At 36.9% G+C, this 25,560-nt stretch overlaps 1 protein-coding gene across 3 annotated transcripts; it reads left to right on the forward strand.

Moving 5' to 3' along the window:
• The first annotated feature begins 854 nt into the window (after positions 1 to 854).
• specc1lb (sperm antigen with calponin homology and coiled-coil domains 1-like b) lies at positions 855 to 24,166 on the forward strand. Of its 3 annotated transcripts, none has more exons than XM_043221876.1 (16): positions 855 to 1,024; positions 6,255 to 6,435; positions 6,558 to 6,702; positions 6,843 to 8,485; positions 9,563 to 9,770; positions 10,447 to 10,520; positions 10,628 to 10,803; positions 10,940 to 11,103; positions 11,314 to 11,441; positions 14,010 to 14,088; positions 14,377 to 14,466; positions 14,709 to 14,874; positions 16,176 to 16,278; positions 20,201 to 20,317; positions 20,500 to 20,559; positions 21,989 to 24,166. In XM_043221876.1, the coding sequence occupies exons 2-16, from the start codon at positions 6,292 to 6,294 to the stop codon at positions 22,076 to 22,078; spliced, it is 3,387 nt and encodes a 1,128-aa protein (XP_043077811.1). In that variant the 5' UTR covers positions 855 to 1,024; positions 6,255 to 6,291; the 3' UTR covers positions 22,079 to 24,166. The 3 variants fall into 3 exon arrangements, with proteins under 3 accessions (XP_043077811.1, XP_043077810.1, XP_043077809.1); XM_043221875.1 differs by lacking the exon at positions 855 to 1,024 and adding an exon at positions 5,839 to 5,989 and having other exon boundaries at positions 14,380 to 14,466; XM_043221874.1 differs by lacking the exon at positions 855 to 1,024 and adding an exon at positions 5,840 to 5,989.
• Positions 24,167 to 25,560: the final 1,394 nt, after the last annotated feature.

Raw genomic sequence — 25,560 nt, forward strand, 5'->3', positions numbered from 1 at the left:
TATATTAATCTGAACATCCCGTAATATAGTAAATGTAGTAAATGCTTATGTCCTAAATATTTCTAGATATTTGACACACTGGCTTTACATCTGATTGTGTTGACTAAAAAAATATGCATGCATCGGTGCTTATAAATATTTAACTTTGCTAATCCTCAGACATAATATATACATTTACGAGTTACATTGATTACACAATAATGTTGCTTTCGATAAGTCTATGTATGTTTTGCATGGCTAGTTTCACAAAGCGCGCCGCTGTGCGCGTCTCCGAAAAGAAGACACAAAAGTCAAGCAAAAAGCAACTTTATGTGAAGCCAGACATCATAAACAAAACGTGTGCTTTTGAAAACAAAAGGTTTGAGCAAATCCATATACCACTTTTTTTCAGTTATTAAATGTTATTTTTTAAATATACAAAACAAATTGATCTCGGACTTTATCAGTATTAACTGGGGCCAGCTTAATTATAATTTATGCTTGAATGTGTAATTTGTGGTTTCTAATTTACAACCAGACATTACGGAAGTGTCTGAATGAAAGATATTATTTGTGTTTAAATAACTGTAACTAAGCTAAGTGATAGAGTGAACAAACCTCTAAACGACTGCAATATCAGCTCTTATATCTGGCTCTGGCTCTTGTCTCTTACCACAAAACAAACAATTATTTTTTTTAATTTAAAATTATTTTAAACTAATGCCCTTCCTCTTGTTCCACCACACTTTAGTCTGTATCATGCTAATAAATTATTGGACTAATTTTGTCCAAAACCTTTATTTTGAAAAATGTGGCACTTTACTGAAAAGGCGAGGCCGCGTACTGTTTCCTGCTTCACATCGCTTTCGGTCTCTGCTCTGCTGGGAGGACTGGGAAACACAAGCATCACTCTGCTGCCGGGGAATCGGAAAGACGTGCCTTTTTTTTTTTTACTCCACCAAGGCGTTTATTTTCTTTGGTGTAATGAAGACGCCGGCCTGCATCCATTCGGACACAACATAGGAAGTTCTCCGAGAAACGCAAGGTAAAAATGTCATTTAAGTTGTCCTGTCCTCGATCGATGTCGTTTATTCTTCTGAATTGTGTCCCAGCTCGATTGTCGTCAGTAAAGAGCAATTTAGGCCCCTCTTTAGCATTTAAAACTTTTTTCCTGAATGAAAAATCCTACAGAACAGCGAACGAATCTCCGTTTGATGTCAAAGCGGACTGCAAATATATAACCAATGACAAGTTTATGTCTTGATGGAAGTAATGTTGCGTTTGTCACAGGATGAGTCATAATAACTTTTATGTTTATGATGTAAATCATAATGGCAGCTGTGCCCGTTTCAAATTAGGATGTGTGTCACATTTTATGTATACAGTCAACTTTAGTTTTCCACTGTAGTTTTCTATATTATTTGAAGCCTAAAAGTCATATACATTCCTTTTGTAGCGATAACTATTAGATATTTTGACACACTAGTATTTAACATGAAATTTAAATGTCATCATTATGGGTTTTATGAATTGATAATTATGTATATATATGTGTGTGTGTGTGTGTGTGTATACATATATATATATATATATATATATATATATATATATATATATATATATATATATATATATATATATATATATATATATATATATATATATATATATATATATATATATATATATATATATATATATATATATATATATATATATCCTTTACTGTTGTTCAGAATAGGCTGTGCTGAGTCTATGGCATCCATAGCTTTTTCTCATGAAGGCATTTGATGAGTTGGTTTGAACTGATTCTAGCAGGCAGCAGCACATTCCAGTCAACCCAACGCCCCCAGACATCCAAAGCATTTTGGGGAGTGCTTCTGGGTAGAGTACATGGATAATGGCAAACCTTATAGCTGGTTATGAAAGATTGATTGTAGTAGTAATATTTTTTTTTTTCTAGCAGGAAATCTGTTATAGTAACTTATTTTGCTTAGCTTATTTATTGAGTGTTTTTGCCAACAAAATACTTTGCTGATGAATTGGGCTGCGTGAAATACTGTATGAAATTTTCTTCATTTATTCATTAGGGGACCAACACCTGAGGAATATTTTTTTCTTGGTCCGCATGAGGGTCGTCTGTCACGTTTATTGCTTTCAGATTCAGAACTCATCACTTTTCACAGCTTAGCAGTGATTGGTTAGTCATGCGTTTAAGTGCTGAGATTCAGTGTGTCAGGTTGAACTTTCAAAATGTGTGGCCTATTGCTAATCCTCTTCTCTGGAAGTCAACGTGAAATCAAAACCGATCTATTGGCTTTCATAGTAAATGTTCCTGGAGTTATTGTAAATGATTTATCAGTGTACATCATACTAGAGAATTATGTGTTTATTAGAGATTAAGAATGTTTTGTTTTTTGGGGGGGTTTTTTTATCACTGAAACATAGAAAGCAAACTCAAACCGCTGATAGTCAGTTTTTTCCTTTACTGTTTTGGCTAAATGTTTTTGGTTGCTTTTTTAATAATTTTTTTGCTGAAAATCGCTAGTCTTTCAACCTCCTGGCTCCATTCTTGTATGAAAAGCCTCCTTTATCAATCCAATCAATTCTCAATGGATAAAATCAGGTACCGCCCTACTGTTTTTGTCTTCTCATTGAATATCCTGTATCGGAAATGGGGGTTGGGAAACCCGTTTCATGTTAACTTGATTTCAAAATGTCATTCATGACTTCAAAGAAACCTTTATAAATGCTCTGATGTTTTGCACGCTGCGATATTTCTGATATGTTTTTGTCTCCTCTTGAGCACTTTCGTTAGAAATTGTTGCATTGGTTTCAACAGACTTGCCTGTGTGCCCAGTGGGACGTGCTGTGGACGCTGACCCAGTTGTATCTCTCCTGATCAGACTGCACTCTGCTCGAGCACATTAGCAGCTCTCAGAGGAATGATTTCATTCAATGGAAGCTCTTATTAGTAGCGTCATGGTTCTTACGTCCAAGACCCTTGGCAGAGATTGGAGCCGATGTCTCACTCGATGGAAACAACTTTTAAAAGTGGAGTTTTCTCACTATGAGTAGTTTTGAGGGTTTTTTTTTACAAGCGTATTTACAGGTTTAGGCATCCTGCTGTAATAATTGCAGACTGTTTAGTGTGTGTGTGTGTGTGTGTGTGTGTGTGTGATCAACTATCCAAACAAGCACATTACTAGCAGCATTCAAACTGATTCTCAATTAACAAGCGGCTGCTGTGTCAGGCCTGTGAGGAATTTCCATTAGATGTGTGGCTGAAATAACCCAAAGATGAATCCAAACACTGAATTCATAGGTTGAACTCCACAGGGCCGTCTCGCATGTTTTACATATCAAACGGTTAGTTCAGGCTGAGCGTCAGAAGGTCAGGACTGCGGTCACCGTTTAGAGATTCCTGGATTGTTCGGTCCTTCTTGAATTTCCTCTCGAGAGAATATCTTCTTGTTTTTGCTTTTCAAAAGGTTTGTATTATTCCCCATGAGGTGTATTATTTTTACTGTGGCTTTCCTTTTGGACCGGGAGGTAACAGATCAACTTCTTTACCACATGGATATCCCTCGACAAAACGACATCTGTTTTTCTTGTGTGCACCACTCTGGGTTTTTAAGGGTTGTTAGCTTCTATGCTTCTATGCGTGATTTTTTTTTTTTCATGTTTCGCAACGAGAAGGGTTCATTTATTTTTCTTACCCACAGCATTGGATACGGTTCTCGTCCTGCATGCACAAGGGCCAAATGACTTTCCATCATCTTGCGCGTATTCAAAGCATCATCGCACGCCGTCGCTTCCACAGGACCACACAGGAAGAAGTGTAAACATGGCTATTATGTCTAAAGGCCCATTCGTATGAAGAGCGAGAACTGAAGTGATAACTACAATCTAAGTTCGCACCATTGGGCGATAAAGCATGGGAGGCTTTCTGTATGCCATTTTAATTTTGTAAAACATAGTCCCTTGACTGCCAAGTAATAAACACTGTCAAGTTCCAGAAAAGTACATAGTCAGAGTCCATCAATATTATAAAGTGACTAGAATACTTTTTGTACGTAAAGAGAACACAAATAATAAGTGGAAATAGCCTGGAATTTAGGATTGGATGGGCTTAGTGTTTTCTTTTCTTTTTCTTTTTTTAAGAAGCGAGAGGACAACAAAATAAAGATTTAGCTATTTTTTTTAGCAATGGATTAATATGCCTCGAACTCGGTGTGCAAGGGTTCTGTGCATGAACGCATTATTGGCATTATTGGCTGGCTGGCTGGCTCCGTCTGAAAACAGGTAATAGCGATTTATTACCAATCAAGAAACTGGCTTTACTGATGTGCATTATAATCAAATTCGACATTTGACATTTGTGTTAAAGACAAAAGAAGCTCGAGAGGCTTCATGTACCAGGGATGACCCTAAACCTAACGGAGGCACTGAAAGACATGCAGGTTCTTGGCATAGTCTGAGTTGACTTAAAAGACACCCTGTTGTTAAAAGTTAAAGCATCATTTTTTTATGTAACGTATTTTGAATCCTAGATTTACATGTGATGCATGTCAGGATGTTGTACCATGAAGAATTCAATATTATTTTCATTTTAAAGACTTGATTTAGTGTATGAACTCTCAGCTCGGATATGGACATTGTTGTGGCGTGCTGCTCAGCACACTCAGATTGGTGCAAATGCCCGGTAGCTGTTTGCATTTCAAACACTGAAATCAAGTTTGGATGGAATATTTTGGGTTTGACAGAAAGTTGCCTGCAGTGACCTCTGAAGTGGCAATTTAACTCTGCTCAGCTGAAGAATTTTACTGCATAGTGTCTTTCTTTTCCTCCAGGGTTTTTCCAATTACATGATTTTACAGTTTTTGAGATGCGTTTGAAGAAAATGACCATAGTGCTCAGCTACATTGCCAATTACATTACTTGTTAAAGGGAAAGTGCACCCCAAATTTAAATTCTGTTATCGTTTACTGACCCTCGTGGCATTCCAAATTCATATGACTTTCTTTTTTCAGTGGAATGCAAAAGAATATGTTTTGAAGAAAGCTGGTAACCAAATCAAAATTATTTTTTATATTTTTAACTATTTTAATTTTATATATTTTTTTATTTTTTGAGTATCAGGGCTATGAGTTAGGCTGCAGTTGGGTGTGGAGCTTTTTGTTTTGACTCCTGTTCAAGCATATCAACTTTAAAAGGCTTGCAGGAAAAATAGGGGTGTTTAGTCTGGTGTCTATCTGGGCATGCCTCATCTGTTTGCCATCAAAGTATTCAAATCACTATAGTTTCAATTCGCAAAGAGAGGCCACATAAGGACAAGAAGAGGGTCAGAGTTCACTTCACTAGCTGTATGAGCATTGCAGTGAAGTCTCTGCTAGTTACATCAACATGTGAGTACACTTATACCTGCATAGATCGCTCTGCTAGACATTTTTTGTTCTTGCCTTATGATTTTTTTTATTAAGACAGAGAAAATATATAGACATAAGTGAAAAATTAATTCAAGAATATTTATAAAAAAAGTCATAATATACAACATGCATATTATACACACACAATTTTTTTTTGTTTTGTTTTTTTTTTGACCTTGCAAACAATTTAATGTTTCAAACAGCTTATCCCCCTCTTTACTATGTATAGCTGTTTTTTTCTAGCTTCAGGCCTAGTGCTGCTGCTCTGGACTTTCAAAGCCTTTTAAGGCTAGACGCAGTCGGTCAGCTCTTCTAACGGGCCTGGCCTCCACCCATGATGATGTGATAAGAAAGGCAGTTCCATCCTCCACTGACCCTCCTCCAATCACACAGTCTTGTGTGCATTCAAACACTGGCCAATGACTGTTTTCCCCTAAAGTGTCTGAGTTTACAGTGTGTGTGTGAGGCTGCATAAATAGAGTCCTTGGGGACCGTAATGTTGCATTCCAACTGTCTCCAAGCAAAACCATAGACTTGTAGACAATGTGTTCCCCGAGGAAAATAACCAGTGCTGGAGTAAGGTAATGAGATATTTCGATTAAAGCTCTGCATGATTGAATGCTGTTGAATGCTACAGGACAAAACAAAAAGTTTGAAGAAAACAAAATGTGGTGATGTCTGTGTGTTGCAGTTTTTCTATGGATGGGTTTGCTTAGAGCTGCATGTCATTCTGTCCAAAAACTGTTTTCTGAAGGAGTGGGCTGAAATTGTCACACAATATTAACTGCTTTTTTTTTGGTCCATTTTAATGCATGTAATGGATGTTTTTTTTTTTTCTTCACTTAGATTGCGCTGTAAATGTATCACGAACCTGGAGCCAAGCATGAAAAAGGTGTCCAAGCCCACGGCCGCCACCTCCAGAACCTCAGCGGGCACTAAAGCCCAAGGCAGACCTGAGGGAAGCGGTAATATGGGCACAGGTGGCAAGATGACGAACAAAACCCAGAATTCAGCTCCACTGCCTAAGGTAACTGTTTAATATGAAGGAAGCTGAAACATTTGTATTTAAACCAAGAGCCATCTAAGATTATTGCATTGTGATTTTAGTATGTAGCAGATCATTAACTTAATGTTTTGTGTGCTATCCAGGCAAAGAGCAATGATGATCTCCCAGCAGTGAGTGCAGGAAGTGGACCAGTATCCGTTAGCAACAGTAACTCTACTGCTAAAAACAAGAGAGGAAGCTCCTCTCAGATCACCAGCAACACTGAGACCAGGTCCAAGACCAGTTCAGGTAGCACTAAGCATTCCTTTGTTTCTGAAGTTGTTAAAAAGGAAGTGTTTTACTTTTGAGGCCCACGGCTACCAAAATATCTATAACAGGTATTTGCTAATGGAAATGTTTCTGCTTGCACCCATTTCTTTCTCCTGTAGGACTTTCAGGAAAACGTGCCTTGTCATCCACTACCAAGGATCCAGGCTCGACCCGAGAGAACTTGCGAGAACGTACCAGAACCAGTGTTGCCAAAAAGCTTACCGGACCCACCGATGCCATGTCTCAGAAGCGATCGCGTTGTCGCACCGTAGCTGAGACTGATTCTCGGATGAGCAAATCTCGCTCAGACAGCCAGATAAGCCATAAAGCAGTGCTGGAGTGCCAAGTGAAGGACCTGCTGGGCTTAGCCAAGAGCAAAGACCTAGAGATCCTCCATCTCCGCTCTGAACTTAGAGGTATGAGAGCCCAGCTTGGTCTGGAAGAGCTTGAGGCCCCTAATGCAGAACAAGCATCTCAAGAGACAAAGCAGCCTCAGGAGAAAGAGGTTTCTTCTGTGATCAGTGCCACGGATGTGGAGTCCACTTTGCTCCTCCTTCAAGACCAGAACCAGGGCATCCTTGATGAGCTAAATATGCTGAAGAGTGAAAACCGGATGCTGAAGGATCGTCTCAATGCTCTCGGCTTCTCTCTAGAGCATCGTCTAGACAGCCCTGAGAAAGGTCTGCGCTGTCTGTCCTTTAGCCCTGAGACTGTCTCTGGTGGAGGTCCCAGCGAAAACAGCGGTGGTGGTATGCATGCATCTTCTGCAGAAGGCTCTGCCCAAGGCTCTACCGAAGACCTGCTTTCAGAAACGAGACGTGTAGGCTCTCCTGATGCACTGGACAGCGAGTGCAGTGAGGCCTACCAGCCGATCACCTCCAGCGATGATGCTCTGGACGCACCCTCAGGTTGTGGATCGTCTTCTGAATCAGAAGGAGGGCCACCAAGCCGGGAAAATTCTCGCAGGGGAAGCAGCGGGAACACCAGTGAGGTTTCCGTGGCCTGCCTGACCGAGCGTATCCATCAAATGGAGGAGAACCAGCACAGCACATCAGAAGAACTCCAGGCCACTCTGCAGGAGCTTGCTGACCTGCAGCAGATCACGCAAGAGCTGACCACAGAGAACGAACGCCTGGGCGAGGAGCGTGCCATTCTGGTCGACTCCCTCTGTCAGCAAGGGGAGCGTCTGGAACTGTATGGAAGACAGCTCGACTACTTCCGAGGCCTTCTTGATGAGCATCGGGTGGCCTACGCCAAGGAGGATGAAGATGCCAAAAGCGGCCGATGCGTGGAGCTGGAGAGGCGTTATGCTGAGCTAAATGAGGGCTCGCGTTTTGAGCGGGAGCAGCTGCTGGGCGTTCAGCAACAGCTAAGCAGCGCACTCAAGATGGCAGAACAGGAGAACGCAGAAGCCCAAGGCCTGATGGCAGCACTGAAGGAGCGTGTCCATGTGGCGGAGAGAGCTGTAGAAATGGAGCGGAGGGAACGGGCTGTCGCTAAAGCGGAGTTGGAAGCGCTGAGGGTGGTGTCCGAAGGGGAGCAGGTGGAGCTGAATCGCTGCAGAATCCAACTTGAGCAAGAGAGGCAGAGAGTTGCCCAGCTCCTCTCCATCCACAACGCAGGGGATAAGGCAGACATACGCCACCTGCTGGACAGCGAGAGATTAGACAAAGAGCGAGCAGAAGCCAAAGCAGCTCAGTTACAAGAGGAACTTGGGCACACGCGCAGTGAAGCTGCCCAGCTCCAAGAGGCAATTAGCAAGGTGAAACTTACAAATGCACTTCAGTAACTTATACCTTAGTTTATCTTAGGTTGTTTTTGGGGTATAATGATATATTGATTAATCTAATGCATCGCAATTCTCTCTGGAATCGATTCTGAGCTTAGTTTTAACTGCAGATGGCACTGTATGATTTAGAAAGAGCTTGCATTCAGTTCCGTACACACACCACTTAAACTTGAAAATAATCATTCATAAAAGTTTTAAAAGGTTAATATGAAGGATCACAGTGGGTTGTATATACATTAATCTTGCATCATAAAACCAAAAAAGCCTAGGTGCAGTTACATTTTAACCAGTTGAATGCACAAGTGGACTTCTTGAGCATTCGAGTGTGTGCAGTTAAAAAGTAGCCTAGAGCGCCATCTACTGTTGAAAACTAAGTTTAGAATGATTCAAGAGAGAATGAAGATGCATTAGGAAAATTACAGAATCTACCCATTAATTGAATTATTGTTACACCCCTAGTTGTTTTATATGGATGGTTCGCCCATAAATGCATAAATTCTGTCATTACATACTCACCTTCTTGTGGTTCCAAACACATAACACTTTCATTCATCTTGGGACAAAAAAATTAACACACTTTTTTTATGAAATTTGAGGGATTTCTGACCCTCCATAGTAATGCAACTAAAATTATTAATAAAAAAACTCTTTTGAGTCAGTATTTGCCATGCCAAAATATAGTGTTAGTATATTAGCTATGTAGCTGGATATAATTCTTGCAATTTAAAGTCTTCCCAATGTTTGAGTATTGAACATCTATTTCCCTAGTAACGTGATTGCTATACTCAACAACAACATAGCAATGCTTTATCAACCACCCAGATCATCATAGCATCGTAATGGCAAATTTTAAACCGATATTAGCGATGGTAATATGTATTTTTCAACTTCTTAAAAGTCAAACAAGAGTTCCAGTATATAGTAGCAATAGTAGTAGTTTTGAAATGGCTGTAGCGTTAGCTTACACTTAAAGCAGGTTAAGTTGTAGCAATTTGCTGTACATTTTCTAATATGTATCCTTGCTAATGCGTATCTTCGTGTTCGCTAAAGCTTGAAGGGGAGTTCCGAGCATTTCGTGACGATGTCCAGGCACAGTTAGCAGAGCAGAAGCGGCTCCTGGAGCAGCAGTGCTCTGAGCTGGAGGAGAAGGACACGGAGATCGCTGACATGAAGGAGACCATCTTTGAGCTGGAGGATGAAGTCGAGCAACATCGTGCAGTCAAGCTTCATGACAACCTCATCATTTCTGACCTGGAGAGTAAGTGATGTGACAAAATCATCACTAAACTCTTTATTTAATTGACACACAATATATATATATATATATATATATATATATATATATATATATATATATATATACATACACACACACACACACGTTGGTATGTGTGGTTTTATACTGTAAAACGGTATGCATTATGGATCTACACCTAAACCAACCCCTTACAGGAAACATTTTAGATTAGAAAACACCACTTATTATGTGTGTGTGTTTTTTTTTTGTTTTTGTAATACCTCTGACATAACCGTGTCAAATTTGTGTCCTTATAAACCACAATTGCCATCCCACACACACATACATGCACCTATTTATATGTATGCAAATTGTACTTATGTTCTACAAATATATCTATATATGTAACGTACAAATTTGGCATTGAAGTTTCATTTTCATTATCGTGTGGTTATTCATGCTTCTGTCCACATAGAGGCGTCATTGAGCCATCAGAATAGACAATGGACAACTTTCATTTTTAATGTACTTGATCATTTTACATGCAAAATAATTCATATAATTTTATCAGAACGAATACATTAAATTTGTAAAAAATAAAATAAACATTTATTTGATACTTTCACAAATACATTAATTATATTTCAACTTGTTTTTTTGGTTTTTTTTGTTATAAACCTTTTTTTTTCCACTTTAGATTCCATCAAAAAGCTTCATGATCAGAAATATGACATGGAGAAGGAGATTAAGATTCTACACCGTAAATTGCGGGTAAATTTTTTACTTTTTAGTTTTTTTTGGCTATTATTTTTTTAGTTTGTTTTTGTTTCATTTATCATTACACCGTCTATTGATTTGATTCATCCATTTTCCAACAGGAGGAATCAGCCGAGTGGCGTCAGTTCCAAGCTGATCTGCAAACAGCCGTCATCATCGCCAACGACATCAAGACAGAAGCTCAGGAGGAGATCGGAGACCTGCGCCACCGCCTGCAGGAAGCTCAGGAGAAAAATGAGAAGATGAACAAAGAGCTGGATGAGCTAAAGAGCAAGAAGTAAGAAATGCGACGAAAACTCACAATGCAAAGTGTTGTGACAACAGGGTTGTTGACAAAGCTTGATTAGTTTTTGTATGTGCAAATATTAGAATGTGCTGGAGCTTTGAGCGTCAGTGTGCGTCTATCATTACAGGCAGGAAGAGGAGCGTGGTCGTGTGTATAATTATATGAACGCTGTAGAAAGAGACTTGGCTGCTCTGAGGCAGGGAATGGGCCTCAGCCGACGCTCCTCCACTTCCTCTGAACCTTCACCCACTGTCAAAACGCTCATCAAGAGCTTCGACAGCGCCTCACAAGGTTCATAAAATCATGCATGTTGTGTCCTGGTGTTTATAAATCTAGGCTGGTTGCCAGAAGGTTGTATGTTGTTCGAACCCTTACAGGGACAGTCGGGCCATTTTGCTATAAGTGTGCCCTAGAGATTTGTGCTGCAACTAAGTATACTGCTAGTCGCTTTTGATTTAAATGACAAATCGGCTGTTTCATAAACCCTTTCTCTATATACAGGTCCTGTCCCAGCCAGTCCTGTCGCTGCCGTTGCTGTTGCTGTTGCTGCCGCCGCCACTATTTCCAGAACGCCCCTCAGTCCCAGTCCCGTCAAAACCCCTCCAGCAGCTGCCGTCTCTCCTATACAGGTATATGTAATTAGAATTAATGGTGACGCTTTACAGTAAGTTGTCATTTAACACGAACCATCCATGAACAATACATTTATTACACTATTTTTGTTAATGTTAGTTAATAAAAATACAGTTGTTCGTTGTTAGTGTATGTAGCATTAAATAATGTTAACAAACACAACTTTAGATTTTTAATAATGCATTAGTAAATGTCAATATTCAGTCAAGTTGAAGGGATTAAACACTGAAATTAAAGGCAAAAACACTAAAAATAACACTTAATAAAATAATAATAATATTAATAATAACTGAGATTAATAAATGCTGTTTTGTATTATTCATTCTTTTAACTAATGTATACCTTATTGTACAGTGTTTATTATGAATTGATACCTTAAATAAAATATATAACTGAAAAAAAAGTAATTTTATAATATGTTACAATAGTGCTTTATAAAGCACCACATAGTTGTGGCCTATTCCATCCCCAAATGTTTCTTATTTCCATAATTTATGCAGTAATCGTGTTTGGATTTAAGTATTTATATTATTTTGTAAAATAAGAGTATTCATAACAAAAACGTTTGACATTTTATTGTAAAAACGAAAAATACTTAAAAACACTGACACTATTGTTTAAATGCTGCAAACAGTAATTTTGCGAAATGTTTTTATTACAATTTAAAACAAACATTTTCTGTTTTAATCAGCGCTGTCAAATGATTAGTATTAATGAAGGATTAATTTCTTAAAAGTGGTAGTGTATTTGTCGTAGATATGGCAGAATACATTTAAAGCCGCTGCCAAAACGCATCTTAAAATTAAAAACTGAATTTGCTAGACGAGTCTCTCTGATCACTCTAGCAGATGTCTCCATTCTTCTCTTTTGGGATTTTCTGACCTAACACCCCTGTCTGTCAGATGAGATCTCCAGACCTGCTCTGCATGGAGCTGGAGTGGGGCTTTCCTTCTGGTTCTCTCCCTCTGTCCTCCACGGATGTCCTTTGCCGCGTTGCTGTTTTTGAATAGGTCGTGCAAGTCTCATCGAAATGTGCCAAAACAGGATGTTTTCGTAAGGAACAAAAAATGAGGCAGTTTGACGTACTTCAAGTATCTTGTATTGCGTTTGTGTTTAGTATTGGTGGTTGTTCAGAACATGATGTGCTTGATATGGCGGTTCACATTTGAGCATCCCATTTTATCTGACACTGAAAATGGGAGCTAAATCAGAGGACCAGAATATCGCAGACTCTTGTTGAGGGCTTTTTTACTTGTGCCAGAATCAATAATATCATTGTGCAGAAGTTAATATTTTGTTGATTATATTTGTGAAATTGTGTTATTGGGCGTGAGAAAGAGCACTGAATTTTTCTAGACATGGTAATTACTGACAATTTTTCTGAGCCAGGACAGTAGCGTTTATCCGTTTAGGCTGTGAAAGACAACAGGGAGCTTTAAACATATCAACAATTCACACCTAACTGTGTTGACCACCTGAGCTCTAACATAACATCATTGAATTTAATATGTAACTTGTGCTGTGAACTAGGGCTGGATATGAATTATTTGTATATTTTATATATTCTGAAGTACACAGTACAGGTTTTGGTACTTGTCTCATGAATTTTAAATTGTAAAAATGTAAAAGAAATGAACAAAAACAGCATTTGCATCAAGTTTGATTCTCTGTATTTTAGAGAACTGCTTTAAAACTGAAAATTGCTTTTGTTTGCATCATCATTTAGAAATGTTTTTTTGGGCCGAAAGTTCCTGTCTAGTATTTAATTTATTTAGTATTAAATTAAATGTATTCCTTTTACTGTTACATTTGTCCACATTATCAGTATTGATATTGTGAGCTAAAACTATTAAAAAAAAACAACAAAACCTTTAATTTATAGAAAGCTGAAATAAAACGATTAAGTTATACGATTAAGTAAAATATTAAGATTAGGTGAAAACATAAGCAAAAAAATAAATTAATTAATTAATAAAAAAAAAAAATATATATATATATATATATATATATATATATATATATATATATATATATATATATATATATATATATATATATATATATATATATATATATATATATATATAAAAAAACTTTATAAAATATATAAAACCATAATACATTTAATACAAATTTCAAATACATTTATATATTTTAGATTGAAATTATTCAAACTGAAATAAAATAAAGCTATTCTAAAATCTTACATGGCTAAACTATTCAAATGAAAATGTAAAAATTTGAAAATAAAACCTATTTAAAAGCTGTAAAAAGTAATTACTACTATAGTAGTGCATAATGATCAAAATTATGAAATATAATTAACTCTTTATTTTTTCTTAATTTAATTTTTTACACCCCCATTTTCTTTCTTTATTTTCTTTTTTTAAGGGTTATTTTAAATTTCCTTGGCAAAATTGGTTTGGTTGAAATTAAGATCACTTCACAGCAATTAATTGAAAAAATTCTAAATGTGTACAATGTTTATTATAGATTTATCACCAGCCCTTTTTTGACCATCTGTATGTATATATAATTTTTTTTTCCCCCCCTGTATTTTACAGAGACACACCATCAGCTCAGCCAAACCTCTGTCATCATTGCTGGACAAGAGGCCGAGCTACACGGACCTGAGCATGCCAGGTGGGCTGACGTTAGTCACACTTCCAATCTAACTCCTTGATCTTTTGGTCTTCCCTCACACCGGTCTGATCTAGTTATCCAGAGGCGAACTCCGAGTTAAAGGTCATGTGTAATCGTGCTCTACTGCTTCCCTCAGGCTTAACATTTGCAGTTAATGACCGCTGAGATTGTGTGCCAGTCCTTGAGAAGGAAGCAGGATATTTATTTTAGAGGAGCACAATTCCACACAAAGCCTGTTATTCTTTTTCATGATTGTGTGTGTGTGTGTTTTTTTATGTAATTCAATAGCAGACCACCTCCTTCGAACCTCACCTGTAACGCGGCCCAGCTGCGGCCTGCAGAGGGTGACAAACATAGACTCGACTAAGTCTATATCAGGTGCGTTCTGCTCCTACTACACTCAAATACAGTTGTTCAAAACGCCTGTTGCACGATTTCGCGACATCAAAGGAACAGTTGACATCAGAAATGAAAAATTGTTCAATTTAATCGCCCTCAGGCCAGGTGATATGTTGGAAAGTTTTTCCTGGAAGGCCTGAGAATGAATACGTTTTCAGCAAATTTGTATTTTTGGGTGAACCGTTCTTGATGATAATGCCCGTGTATTCTCTTCTCGTCAGTTTCTCGCAGAAGCAGTGAAGAGTTAAAGAGAGACTTGTCGGTAACGGACGCATCCACTCCATCGTCAATCATCACGCTAGGCTCGTCTTCTCCCCAGCTTTCTTTGTCGTCCAACTCCTCCTCCCCGACCGCCTCCGTCACTCCCACCACACGAGGACGTTTACGGTAAGCGGCGGACCTTCCTTGTTTTTCTGTTTGCCTCCGTCTCTTTTATGCTAATCTCTGCTCTGGCTCTTCTTTTGTTGACTTTCTAGAAGTCTCTTTCTCGCTGTCAGGTTTGCCAGATGTCTCTGTGTTTCACACTCTATCTCTCTGTCTCTGTCTGTTCGCTGCGGTGTTGACAGGTCAGTGTTTCGATAATGGATGTCACTCATTTGCCCGTCCTGAAACCTGACCGTGGGTCCACCGTGGCTTTTGAATAGGCCACTGGAGGAAGACAATTCATTCCGCACTTTCCTTTATTATCAGTGCATTTCCTTCTGGTCGTAGCATTGACTTTCTTGCTGGAAAAATCCAGCTAGAACCAACTTCTGACGCTAGCTGGTTTTAAGCGTTGACTGGTTGAAACTGTACATTTACTCACAGGGATTTCTGTTAAGTGTATTAAATAATATAGAACTTAATATAAAAAATGAATAACGCTACATTATTATATAATTAAAATCTATTTAGCATTGGAATTTTTAATTTTTCTTATTATAAAGTGTTTTTTTTTTTTTTTTTTTTTTTAACCAGGTTGTATATCAATGGGACACTGTCAGTTTGATAATTATTGCAATTTCTTTTTTTCTTTTTTTTTCTTTTTTTAATTGTGCTCTTAAGTGCAGTGAGTTGATTTTTCTACAGAAGAGAATTAGGGACAACCAATAATAATAATAAAAAAAATAAAAACATATCAAAATTAAATTTAGAGGGAAAAAATTTGCTTTCAAGAAAAAAAAAGTTGAAATAAAATGTTGAGAATAAACTTCAAGAAATCAATTTCATGACATTTCATAAAAGTCTGAGAATAAACACTTGTATCAGGTTCATTTCATCTCATTGGAGCTTGTCAAGCAATGTCTGCAGTTCTCAACATTTTATTTATTTTATTTAGAAACTTTTTTTTTTTCCTCTAACCTTAAGATGATTTTATTGTTTTTTTTTTTTTATTACTGCTTGTCCCTAATTCTCTTTTTTTCCTTTATATATGTACATGTGTATATATGTATATGCATATGTGCTTGTCCCTCATCTTTTTCCATACTTTTCTGTGTAGGTAAGATTTATTTTTACAAAACAAAATCGATGATCAATTTCTACAACTGTTACAGCGGCAGTGCCAGAAAGATTCTAAAGTTGGTGCATTTATCAAGTCAATGCAGCTTGGTAGAATTTCCGCTCAAAAAATGAAGGATAGTTTTTGCTGTTAAAGTTGAATCCAATACAAAGGAACTGTGTTGTTAAAGTGATTGATGTCTCTCCAGAGAGGAACGGAAGGACCCTCTCTCTGCGTTAGCCAGGGAATATGGAGGATCCAAGAGGAATGCTCTGCTCAGGTGGTGCCAGAAGAAGACTGAGGGTTATCAGGTACATATTGTTTTCTTGTTATTTTTGATTTAATAGTCATGTGCAATATATATTGATTATATAGAGAGAGAGAGAGAGATTCTGATAGATTTTGAGTCCTGTATTTTCTGTGTGCTCTCCACCTCATCTTGTTAAACAATAGAAACTTAAAATGTGTAAATTCAGTGTGCCGATTTCACAGTTATCAGCGTTCAGGTATTCTTGTTTGAGTGTGTTTGCATTTTAAACCGACCGTGACCGCGCGTAATGTGCAGATTCGTCTTCTATCGCAATTGCTCTTCTGCTATCAAGCGTATAATATGTTTACCATTGAAAGAGGGTTTTGGACCATGATGTTACCATGGTTTTCCTCAAGCCAGGAAGTGTGCTACGCTTCTCCTGCTCCGTGCCCCATGTCACGACCGGAAAACGTCTGAGCCAATCAGAGCATAGAACCCCTGTGGGCACAGATCGGTCGTTTTGAACACCCTTGTGATTTAAAGGTGTGTTTTTCCTTTTTCGTTTAGTTTCTGAAATGTGCAGTTTGGAGATTCCGTCTCGTTTTATCACATCCGTGCAAAATATATTCTTCCCACTTTCAGTCTTGGTAGTTCTTTTGTCATTTTGACACCACATTCCCATAACCCCACCGTCTCTGTCGCCTCTGTTCTTTCTGTATCTTTGTCTGTCTCTCAGTAAGTGTGCGTGTGATTGATGGCAGTGTCCACCAGTGGATAAAAGTCATTTTTCTCAGCAACTCTAATGTGTTCATTACAAGCGACCTGGCTTCACTTGGAGTGCACTTTTTGCAGCGAGCGGTCCTGTTTCTCTGTTTTCAATGTGATTAGCCTAATGCTCTCTCCCCTGGGCCTTCCTGTTTTTTTTGCACACAAGACCTCTTTTCATTAGCCTCTCGCTTTGAACACAGGCGCACAAAAGAGAGAGGACATGAGGAGCACGTCTCGGTGTCTTCGTAACCCTCTCTTCACACGGTTCTGTTGTGCTGATGTTTGTTTGTCTGCAGACAACATGGCTGGAGTTTGTGCAGTGAGTTGTAAGGGAGGGTTGTGGGCAGGTGAAGAACAAAATGACAGTGAATGGTGGTTAAAGAAACTAACTAACAAAACTAACTTTTTAAACTTCCTCAGTACTTGTTCCTGCTCTTACTGAATTTGTTAAATCAGTTCCTCTTATGTTCACACAGGTGATTTAGGAAGTAAGCAGATGTGTAGTTATGTCTGAATAATTTTTTTTATTTATAGACCATTTTGTCTTAAATATTGAAATGTAATATAAATTGTTTCGTATCAGTAAGTTTCCCGTGCTCACCAAGGCTGTGTTTATTTGATAATAATACATGTTTTACGTTATTGACATTTTATTTTATTATTATTATTATTATTATTATCTGTGATTGCCCCCAGAATGCTTAATAAAAGTTCAAAAGAAACCATTTTTTATATTATTTATTTTTTAAAAATGTATAAATTAAACGATTTAGAACCAAACGTGGTAGTAAAGACACATACTTTGAATTTTGATTCTTCTTAAGTTTCCTTGTTGAATAAATTTTTTTCTATTTATTTCTATTTTGTTTTCTATTTTTTCTATTTAAAAAAAAAAAAAAAAAAAAAGTCTTACTGACCCCACGCTTTTTAATGTCAGTGAACAATTTTTAAATTTGTTCTTAAAGTTGTTTTAAACTAATTATTTTATATTTATTATTAATTATATTATTAATTTTTTTTTATTAATAGTGGTACCCTTAACTGCTGTCGTTGCACATAATTCAACTAATGATGACTTTTTTGGTAAAACGTTACCACATTTTTGAGTTTTGCTTTTTTATTTATTTATTTTATCCAAACCTTTGGCTACTTGTCTTTGATATTGTTACATAATTACAATGCCATTAACACATCCTAATGTGTGGTTAAATGACCCTAATGCTTTTTGGGGACACTTGCTATGAAAAGCGCCGCCACAGTCAGTGGTCAGTGTGCTAGCACAGATCTCTTGATGAAAAACAGGGCATCATTATCAGTGTGAGACCGCTGCCTCTCCGTTCCCCGCTGCTGTGGCCCGCTCCGATGAGCTCATCACTTCCATCCACTCCACTCTCTGTGGGTTGCCACAAAGCTCTGCCAATTTACGCCGTCCCTTTGCACGTTTACACTGGCCTGCCACATCTGATAAAGGCTGTTACTCTTCCTTTCAGATCTTTTCGCCAGAGGAAGTCGGCGATAGTGCAATCTGAAAAGAGTGCTTTTGTTTCTTTTGGAAACTCTCGAATATAGATCAGAAGAATGGGTGAACAAATATCAGTTCCAGTAATTTGCCACCATACCACCTACGTATTTTATTCTGGATGCCAGGTATAACAAACAATGCAAATCTTGGCAGCAGAAAGAACAGATGCTTTTTTACAAGAAGCAAAAAAGCTGGGATCTTATATTCATCAAGGAAGCATTTATATGTTTAAAAAAATCTGCAGGTATCTTAAAATGACCTTCATTCATCTTACAACATTATTGATAAAGTTCGAGAGCTTTCTGAGTCTGATTTTATAAGACTGTGGTGGGTGAACCTCGGTGTCCGGGGGCACTGTAAAATAAATATGAAGAATAAAAGTAAAAAAAAAAATTTTCACAGGTATATTATTTTAACTTACTCTACAGTGGGGAAAATATACTTTTGGCCTGATTTCAACACTGGCAAGCAGAGCGTGAAATTAACATGTGGCCACATTTGCCTTTTTTTTTTTTTTTTTTTTTTTTTTTTTTTTTTTTTTTACCAAGCTAATGGTATTTTCATAATGGAATTTTAATGGAAACCATTTTAATTTCTGTGATAGTTTCTATCGGGCTTCTACACAGTCTACTTAATGAATAGGAAACACTGGAAAACTACGAGAATACTTTTTGTGTGCAAAGAAAATAAAAATAACATGTACTCTTGTGAGTGCACGTCGAAAACTGATAAACAAAGTATAAATTTGTTTCCAAAAAAAAAAAAAAATCATAATGACTCCACACTTTTGAACGGCAGTGTATATTTGCAAATGCAACATTTGACAATAAATATCTGGGAATTTGCGTTCGCTGGTATTAATGAACGCAAACCCTCTTTCCTGGTCATAACAAAACCATAAATGGCCCTCATTGAGTCAGATGGCTACTTCCGTGTATGGATTGAAGCATGTGTGAAGTAAGCCGATACAGATAAGCAAGGTTGTTGAACAAACACTTCAGCACGAGGCAAGATTGTCTGTAAGCGAATATGAAAAAGTAGGTGACCGCTGCTCTCAAAACATCCTGAAAATGGTAGTGCATGAGAAAATAGTTAGTTGTGCAACAGTGTACCCAGAATGCATCTCATCCAGTAGGTTCTAGGTAATGGAGAGCTTGTTTTTTTTAAACAGTTGTTACTTACAAACATTTCTGTCCCACATTTTAATGCATGCAAATCTAAATCTATTTATTTTCACATTTTCGGTGCTGATTATAAATAGAACATTGCATCATGTGTTCATGGTATGTTCCTTATCTCTGGCTGAAAGCACTAAATAGGCAAAATATTTACTAAGCAAACAGAGTAATGCTTGTGTGTAATGTAACGTATGTAGCAAGATAGGGTTTTTTTTTTTTTGGTCAACACACACTTTAAGTATCTCCAAATAAGATAGGCGCGCATGAACGTATGAAAAGCAACGTTTTGCGATGATCGTGTAAACGCTGAAAAAAGACATTGTTTCGGTCAAGTTTTACAGCTTGTGGCTCTTAACTGCAACCATAATGTCACAGAGACACGGCAAGATTCACCGCTTCATCAGTCTCTGTGAATCACCCACCCAATTCCCTCAGTTCATCTACTGAAATTGTAATTATTGATCTTTTTTTTTTTTTTTCTCCCTCCACACACACACACACACACACACACACAGAACATTGACATCACCAACTTCAGTAGCAGCTGGAATGATGGGCTCGCTTTTTGTGCCATACTTCACACCTATCTGCCGGCGCACATCCCCTACCACGAACTCAACAACCAGGACAAGGTCTGTACACTCACACACATAAGGCACAAAGTGGGATTCAGGTAAATTGGACTTTTTTTTTTTTTTTTTTTTTTTTTTTTGGCTGTAAACTTTTGGACCAGTTCACTCAGCGGTTCAGTATATATTTTGCATATAATTCTGAACATTTGTTGGCATCAGTTCTTCTTGCTTGTGTTTTACAGAGGCGAAATTTCACTTTGGCCTTCCAGGCAGCAGAAAGTGTGGGAATTAAGTCGACGCTGGTGAGTTTAACGTGAACTTCACGGCTAATTAATAAATACACCGTATTACAGTGCCTCAGAGCCTAATTAAAAAATTAATTCTTTCTTTCAAGCAAGGCTGCATTAAATGAATCAAAAGTGACAGTAAAGACATTTATAATGTCACAAAAAAACGTCGATTTCAGATAAATGCAGTTCGGTTGAGCTTTTTGTTAATCGAAGAATCCTCAACACAATGCATCACGGTTTCCATTAATATATGGAGCAAGATAACGGTTGATTTATAATAAATTTTATTAAGCAGGCAATCAGCATGTTAGAATGATATCATCATTTGATACTGAAAATATCTATATGTATTTATTTTACATACTAATTTATTTTCTTTTTTCCCAAATACAAAACAGATCATTTAAATTTTTTTGCATTTCACAAAAATAATATTTTTACTATATTTTAATCAAATAAATTTTGAGTCTTGATGAGCTACTTTTTTTTTTTTTTTTTATAACTTTCCTCCAAGTAGAGATTTTATTGATGCTTTTTATCTTTCCTTGAAATTCAGTTTATATATATATATATATATATATATATATATATATATATATATATATATATATATATATATATATATATATATATATATATATATATATATATATATATATATATATATATATATATATATATATATATATATATATATATATATATATATGTGTATATATATATATATATATATATATATATATATATGTATATATATATATTAGTCTCAGCATGATCCGTTGAATAAATCTGGATTTCCCTCAACATTAGTAGATTATTACTTAATTCTGCTTTCCACCCTGTTTGGAAATACTATTTGCAGCTGTAAAACATTTAATGCAACTAGCAATGACTTCACTTACTTCATATAACATCTCAAATTCAACATTCAGCTCTTCAATGCACTCCTTATTTATTTTTTTTTTAAAGAAAGTCCTTCCACTCTGTCACGCTGCATTCCATTACCATTTATTCTATAAATATTAGCTGATAAATCGTCTAATATAAACCTTTTATTGTTTCATTTTGTTGCAATGTTAAAACATCATATCATGTGGTTAAAGGCCAACGCACATCAGGAATGAACCAGCCCATTCAGATAGTATTACTGAGATAGTGTAGTAATATCACATTATTTAGCAGTTTGAGAAAATGTTGACTGCTTTAAAAAGAGGCCACGGTGTTTAATTCAGCACCTGTTATAAGTTGAATGCCTTCATAAATCTGTGTTTGCAGAAAGTCTTGACTTCTAGTCTTGGTATGACAGCTGTGATGTTTACTCTTTGTTCAACAAGCTTTAGCAAGAATCTTGTGTAACATGGCACACAACGCAATTTTTATTTTTTTTTCTGACCAATTGCTTTTGCCTTCCCACATCCGACTCATTCTCCCTGTCTGCCAGGACATTGGTGAAATGGTGCACACAGAAAGACCCGACTGGCAGAGTGTCATGACCTACGTGACGGCCATCTATAAGTATTTTGAGACCTGAGGATCTTCTTGAACGGCTGCAGCCGGTTCACGTTCCTTGCTGCGACCGAGATGCTACAAATTTCCCAGATGCCTTAGCTGCGAATGGGGGGGACTTACTCGCGCGACTTATTGCTTCCTCCAGTGTTTTCTGATGAAAAGTATAGCTGCTGAAAACAGGCCACGTCCTGCTGAGCTTCTCTGAACAGCAGTGCTCTTGAAGAGAAGCCGGAAGTCGGGATCATGAGCCGGCAACTTCCTTTGAGAACATTGCAACACTGTTTAAAGTGTATTGTGCCAACCGAGCAACAAAAACGAGTATCTTAATACGATTGCCTTTGATAGTTGTTTTATAGTTTTGTCATAAGTATGCCCTGTATTTGCCAGTAATGGTCTTAGATCATCAGTATTTATTCCAAAGAATGATGCCACAACAGGCTCCGGCCGCAAAAGCGCTGTTTCTGTGGTTTCTTTATCCCGAATAAGCTTAAATCTGTCTCTGACAGGGCTCTTTAAAAGGAATAGTTCACTTAACACTAAAAGTTTGCTTGCAGTTTACTCACCCTGCAGGCCATCCAAGATGCAAATGAGTTTGTTTCTTCATTAGAAAAGATTTGGAGAAATTTAGCATCAAATCACTTGCTCACCTTTGGATACACTGCAGTGCATGGGTGCCGTCAGAATGGATTTGTTTCAAAAAGTACTTGTTTCTTACAAGCATGCGTTGTTTTCACTTCACAAGATGTTCGTTAAAGGACTCCTTGTGGATTATTGTGATGTGTTTATCGGCTGTTCTGACGGCACCCATTCACTGCACTGAATCCATTGGCGAGCAAATGATGTGATGCTAAATTTTTCCAAATCTGTTTATCTATATCTTTGTTATCCTGGAGGTAATTGCATTTTTAGCAAATATAAATTTTTAGGTGAACTACTCCTTTAACATTCAACTTAGTTTTGTTGTTCTGAGAATGTTTTTTTTTTAATTTACATACACTAATCGAAAGCTAATTATAAGCCTAATACGGAATTTGTAACAAATGTTTAACCAGACAAATTATTATTTTTTTTTTCCCTCGGTGCTCATTCCAGCTCATCTTCCGTCACTGAAAATGCTGAATGACGTTTCTTTTCTGTTTTGAAATATCAGCACAAATGAAATGCATGGCTGCTTGTTTTCCGTTATATACCGTAGGATATTTTTCAGCATTTCAGGCCTTTTTGTCTACGCACTACTAATCCTTATTTGACACCTAAAGCCAGCTGGGTTCTGGAAGCTTGCTAAATCAGATTAAGTTTGTTTTATGGGTGTAAAAGCACAAATAAAAAAAAAAGGCTGAATGTGTATTCACTGATATGAAATGTGAAATTAGACGACTACAATCCATCCGCACTGTCAGCTCGTGGTTAACGCATGCATTGTACCTCTCCCATTATATACTGTAAGTCTGTCAAAGATAAGCCTCTGCACACAAAACCGAAGCCTTACGTGGAAAAGAAAAAGCCAATAGCGCAATTGATGTTTTAGATAAACTCGCTCTGCTGTTTTCAATGTACTGCTGTTTTAATATATTTGTTTTGTTCATTTGAGACTTATTTGAAGGGATCGAGTGGCTTGCAGCAGAATTATTCTGCTCTTCACAGCAGTTCAAAGTGAATTTTATGTTAAGGGCACGTCGTATAATTTATTCCATTTGAGCTACAGAGAGCTCCGTCGTGTTTTAAATGATAGATTTTGTTTGACAGTCCTCTGCGGTGTATCGGTTTGTTTATATGTGCAAATGTCATTGACACTGACATTGAATTACCTAGAAAAGGTCAGTAGTGACGAGGAGTATTTTTGTTTGGATCTTCTTGTGAGATGTAGGTTGTGACCTAATCGTGTAGGGTTTAATATGAAGTTTTTGATTTGAACCAAATCATGTCGTATCATACTGTGCTTTCCTTTACAACTTGCCATATTTCATGTTTGTATAAATCCTGGAATGCCTTTTTGACACTACGTATGCTTTGTTTCACGAAGAACGATTCCTAGAGCACTGTACAATATGTCAAGGGAGAGTTTTGTGAGAACTATATTTGTGTGAACAAATACAGTCTGATATTTTCACATGTGTTCGATGTGTTGGTTTTATGTGTGAATGGGTTTTGTTTTTTCATAATGATGGAAAATTTGCTGCTATCAGTGTTATTTATTTAATTTTTTTTTAACTAAAACTAAAATGATTCAAATATTAATAGGTTAAAAAAAACTTAAAGAAATGTCCCTTGGCAACTAAGTTAAATACTTTTATTAGAACGGGAATAAAAATTTATTTAAAGCTATATATAATATATGCATGAAAAACTAATAACTATTATTTAAAAAATAATAAATGAAGAAATTAAATAAATGCTTGATCTTTAAAAAAGTTTATTAGTAATATGCATTGCTAAGAACTTTATTTGCACAATTTTTTTTTTTTTTTACCCTCGAATTCCAGATTTGTTGTATTTCAGCCAAATATTGTCCTATGTCCGAACAAATCGTACATCGATGGAAAGATTGTTGATGATATATATATATATATATATATGATATATCTCAATTAAAAAATGACCCTTATGACTGGTTTTGTGGTCCAGGGTCACATATATATATATAAAAATAAAAGCTGATTTAAATTACAAGTAGCCTAAATACTACAATAGTATTTAAATAATAAAAAATGAACTCTGCCTGTAACACCCCTCTCAATTTATTTTCTTCCCTAATATCGCTCATGTTTATTTAAACACTGATATATTGATGTATTGACTTCTTCTTGGTCCTTGGGGTCATTCCTGGCATCTGTAAACAATTACTTTTACGGTAGACTACATAAATTCAGCACATTTCTGCTAGGATTGAGCAGATTTGTCCTTCTGGGCCCAAAATGATACTTTTGTGTTCAGACGCGATACAGCGCCATTGTTTTAAATGAACCTGGTAGCAGTTTAATCCAAGTGCACATGAGCATGAGTAATATCGTTTATTATTCTTTCTTTCTCCCTTTTTTTTTTTTATTTGAACCTTTCCTGTAAGTCGTGCATGGCGCTTCTGGGAAGAATCAGAAATGGAAAAAAGGAATCTAAACTACCCCTTCTCTTGTACGAGGAAAGAAAGAAGTGGGCCAGCCAGCCGAAAAGGTCTATTTAAACAGCTGCACTCAAGAACTTCCTCCTACTACTAAAATAACATTTCATTTTCACACCGATTGTGTCTGGCACTCTGAGGTTAGTGTCTATATTTGTGCCGAAGGCTTTCTGCATAAACAAGGCCGTAGTAAAAGGTGAGCGTGCTGGAGGCAGTGATTTGATTTACTGAAGGGCCACACAAAAAAAAAGTCTCGGGCTTATGTATTAGATCCAAAGCATTAAGAAATGTCATTGCAGTGTGTGCCGCGTGCTTTAATGAAGTCCTTGGTGGGTGGACCTCAGCCTCTGGTTTGCTGATTGCATACATTTATCTTCATGTGGCCCTGA

This window comes from Puntigrus tetrazona, chromosome 21 (assembly GCF_018831695.1).
Source record: "Puntigrus tetrazona isolate hp1 chromosome 21, ASM1883169v1, whole genome shotgun sequence".
In the NCBI taxonomy this organism is placed as follows: Eukaryota; Metazoa; Chordata; class Actinopteri; order Cypriniformes; family Cyprinidae; genus Puntigrus; species Puntigrus tetrazona.

Bases quoted from the DNA above. Each gene is read 5' to 3' on its own strand.
- specc1lb (XM_043221874.1), top strand. From the start codon at position 5,952: ATGTGTTCCCCGAGGAAAATAACCAGTGCTGGAGTAAG. The intron at 6,436-6,557 runs GTAACTGTTTAA...TGTGCTATCCAG, and splicing joins ATTCAGCTCCACTGCCTAAG to GCAAAGAGCAATGATGATCT. The intron at 11,104-11,313 runs GTTCATAAAATC...CTCTATATACAG, and splicing joins CTTCGACAGCGCCTCACAAG to GTCCTGTCCCAGCCAGTCCT.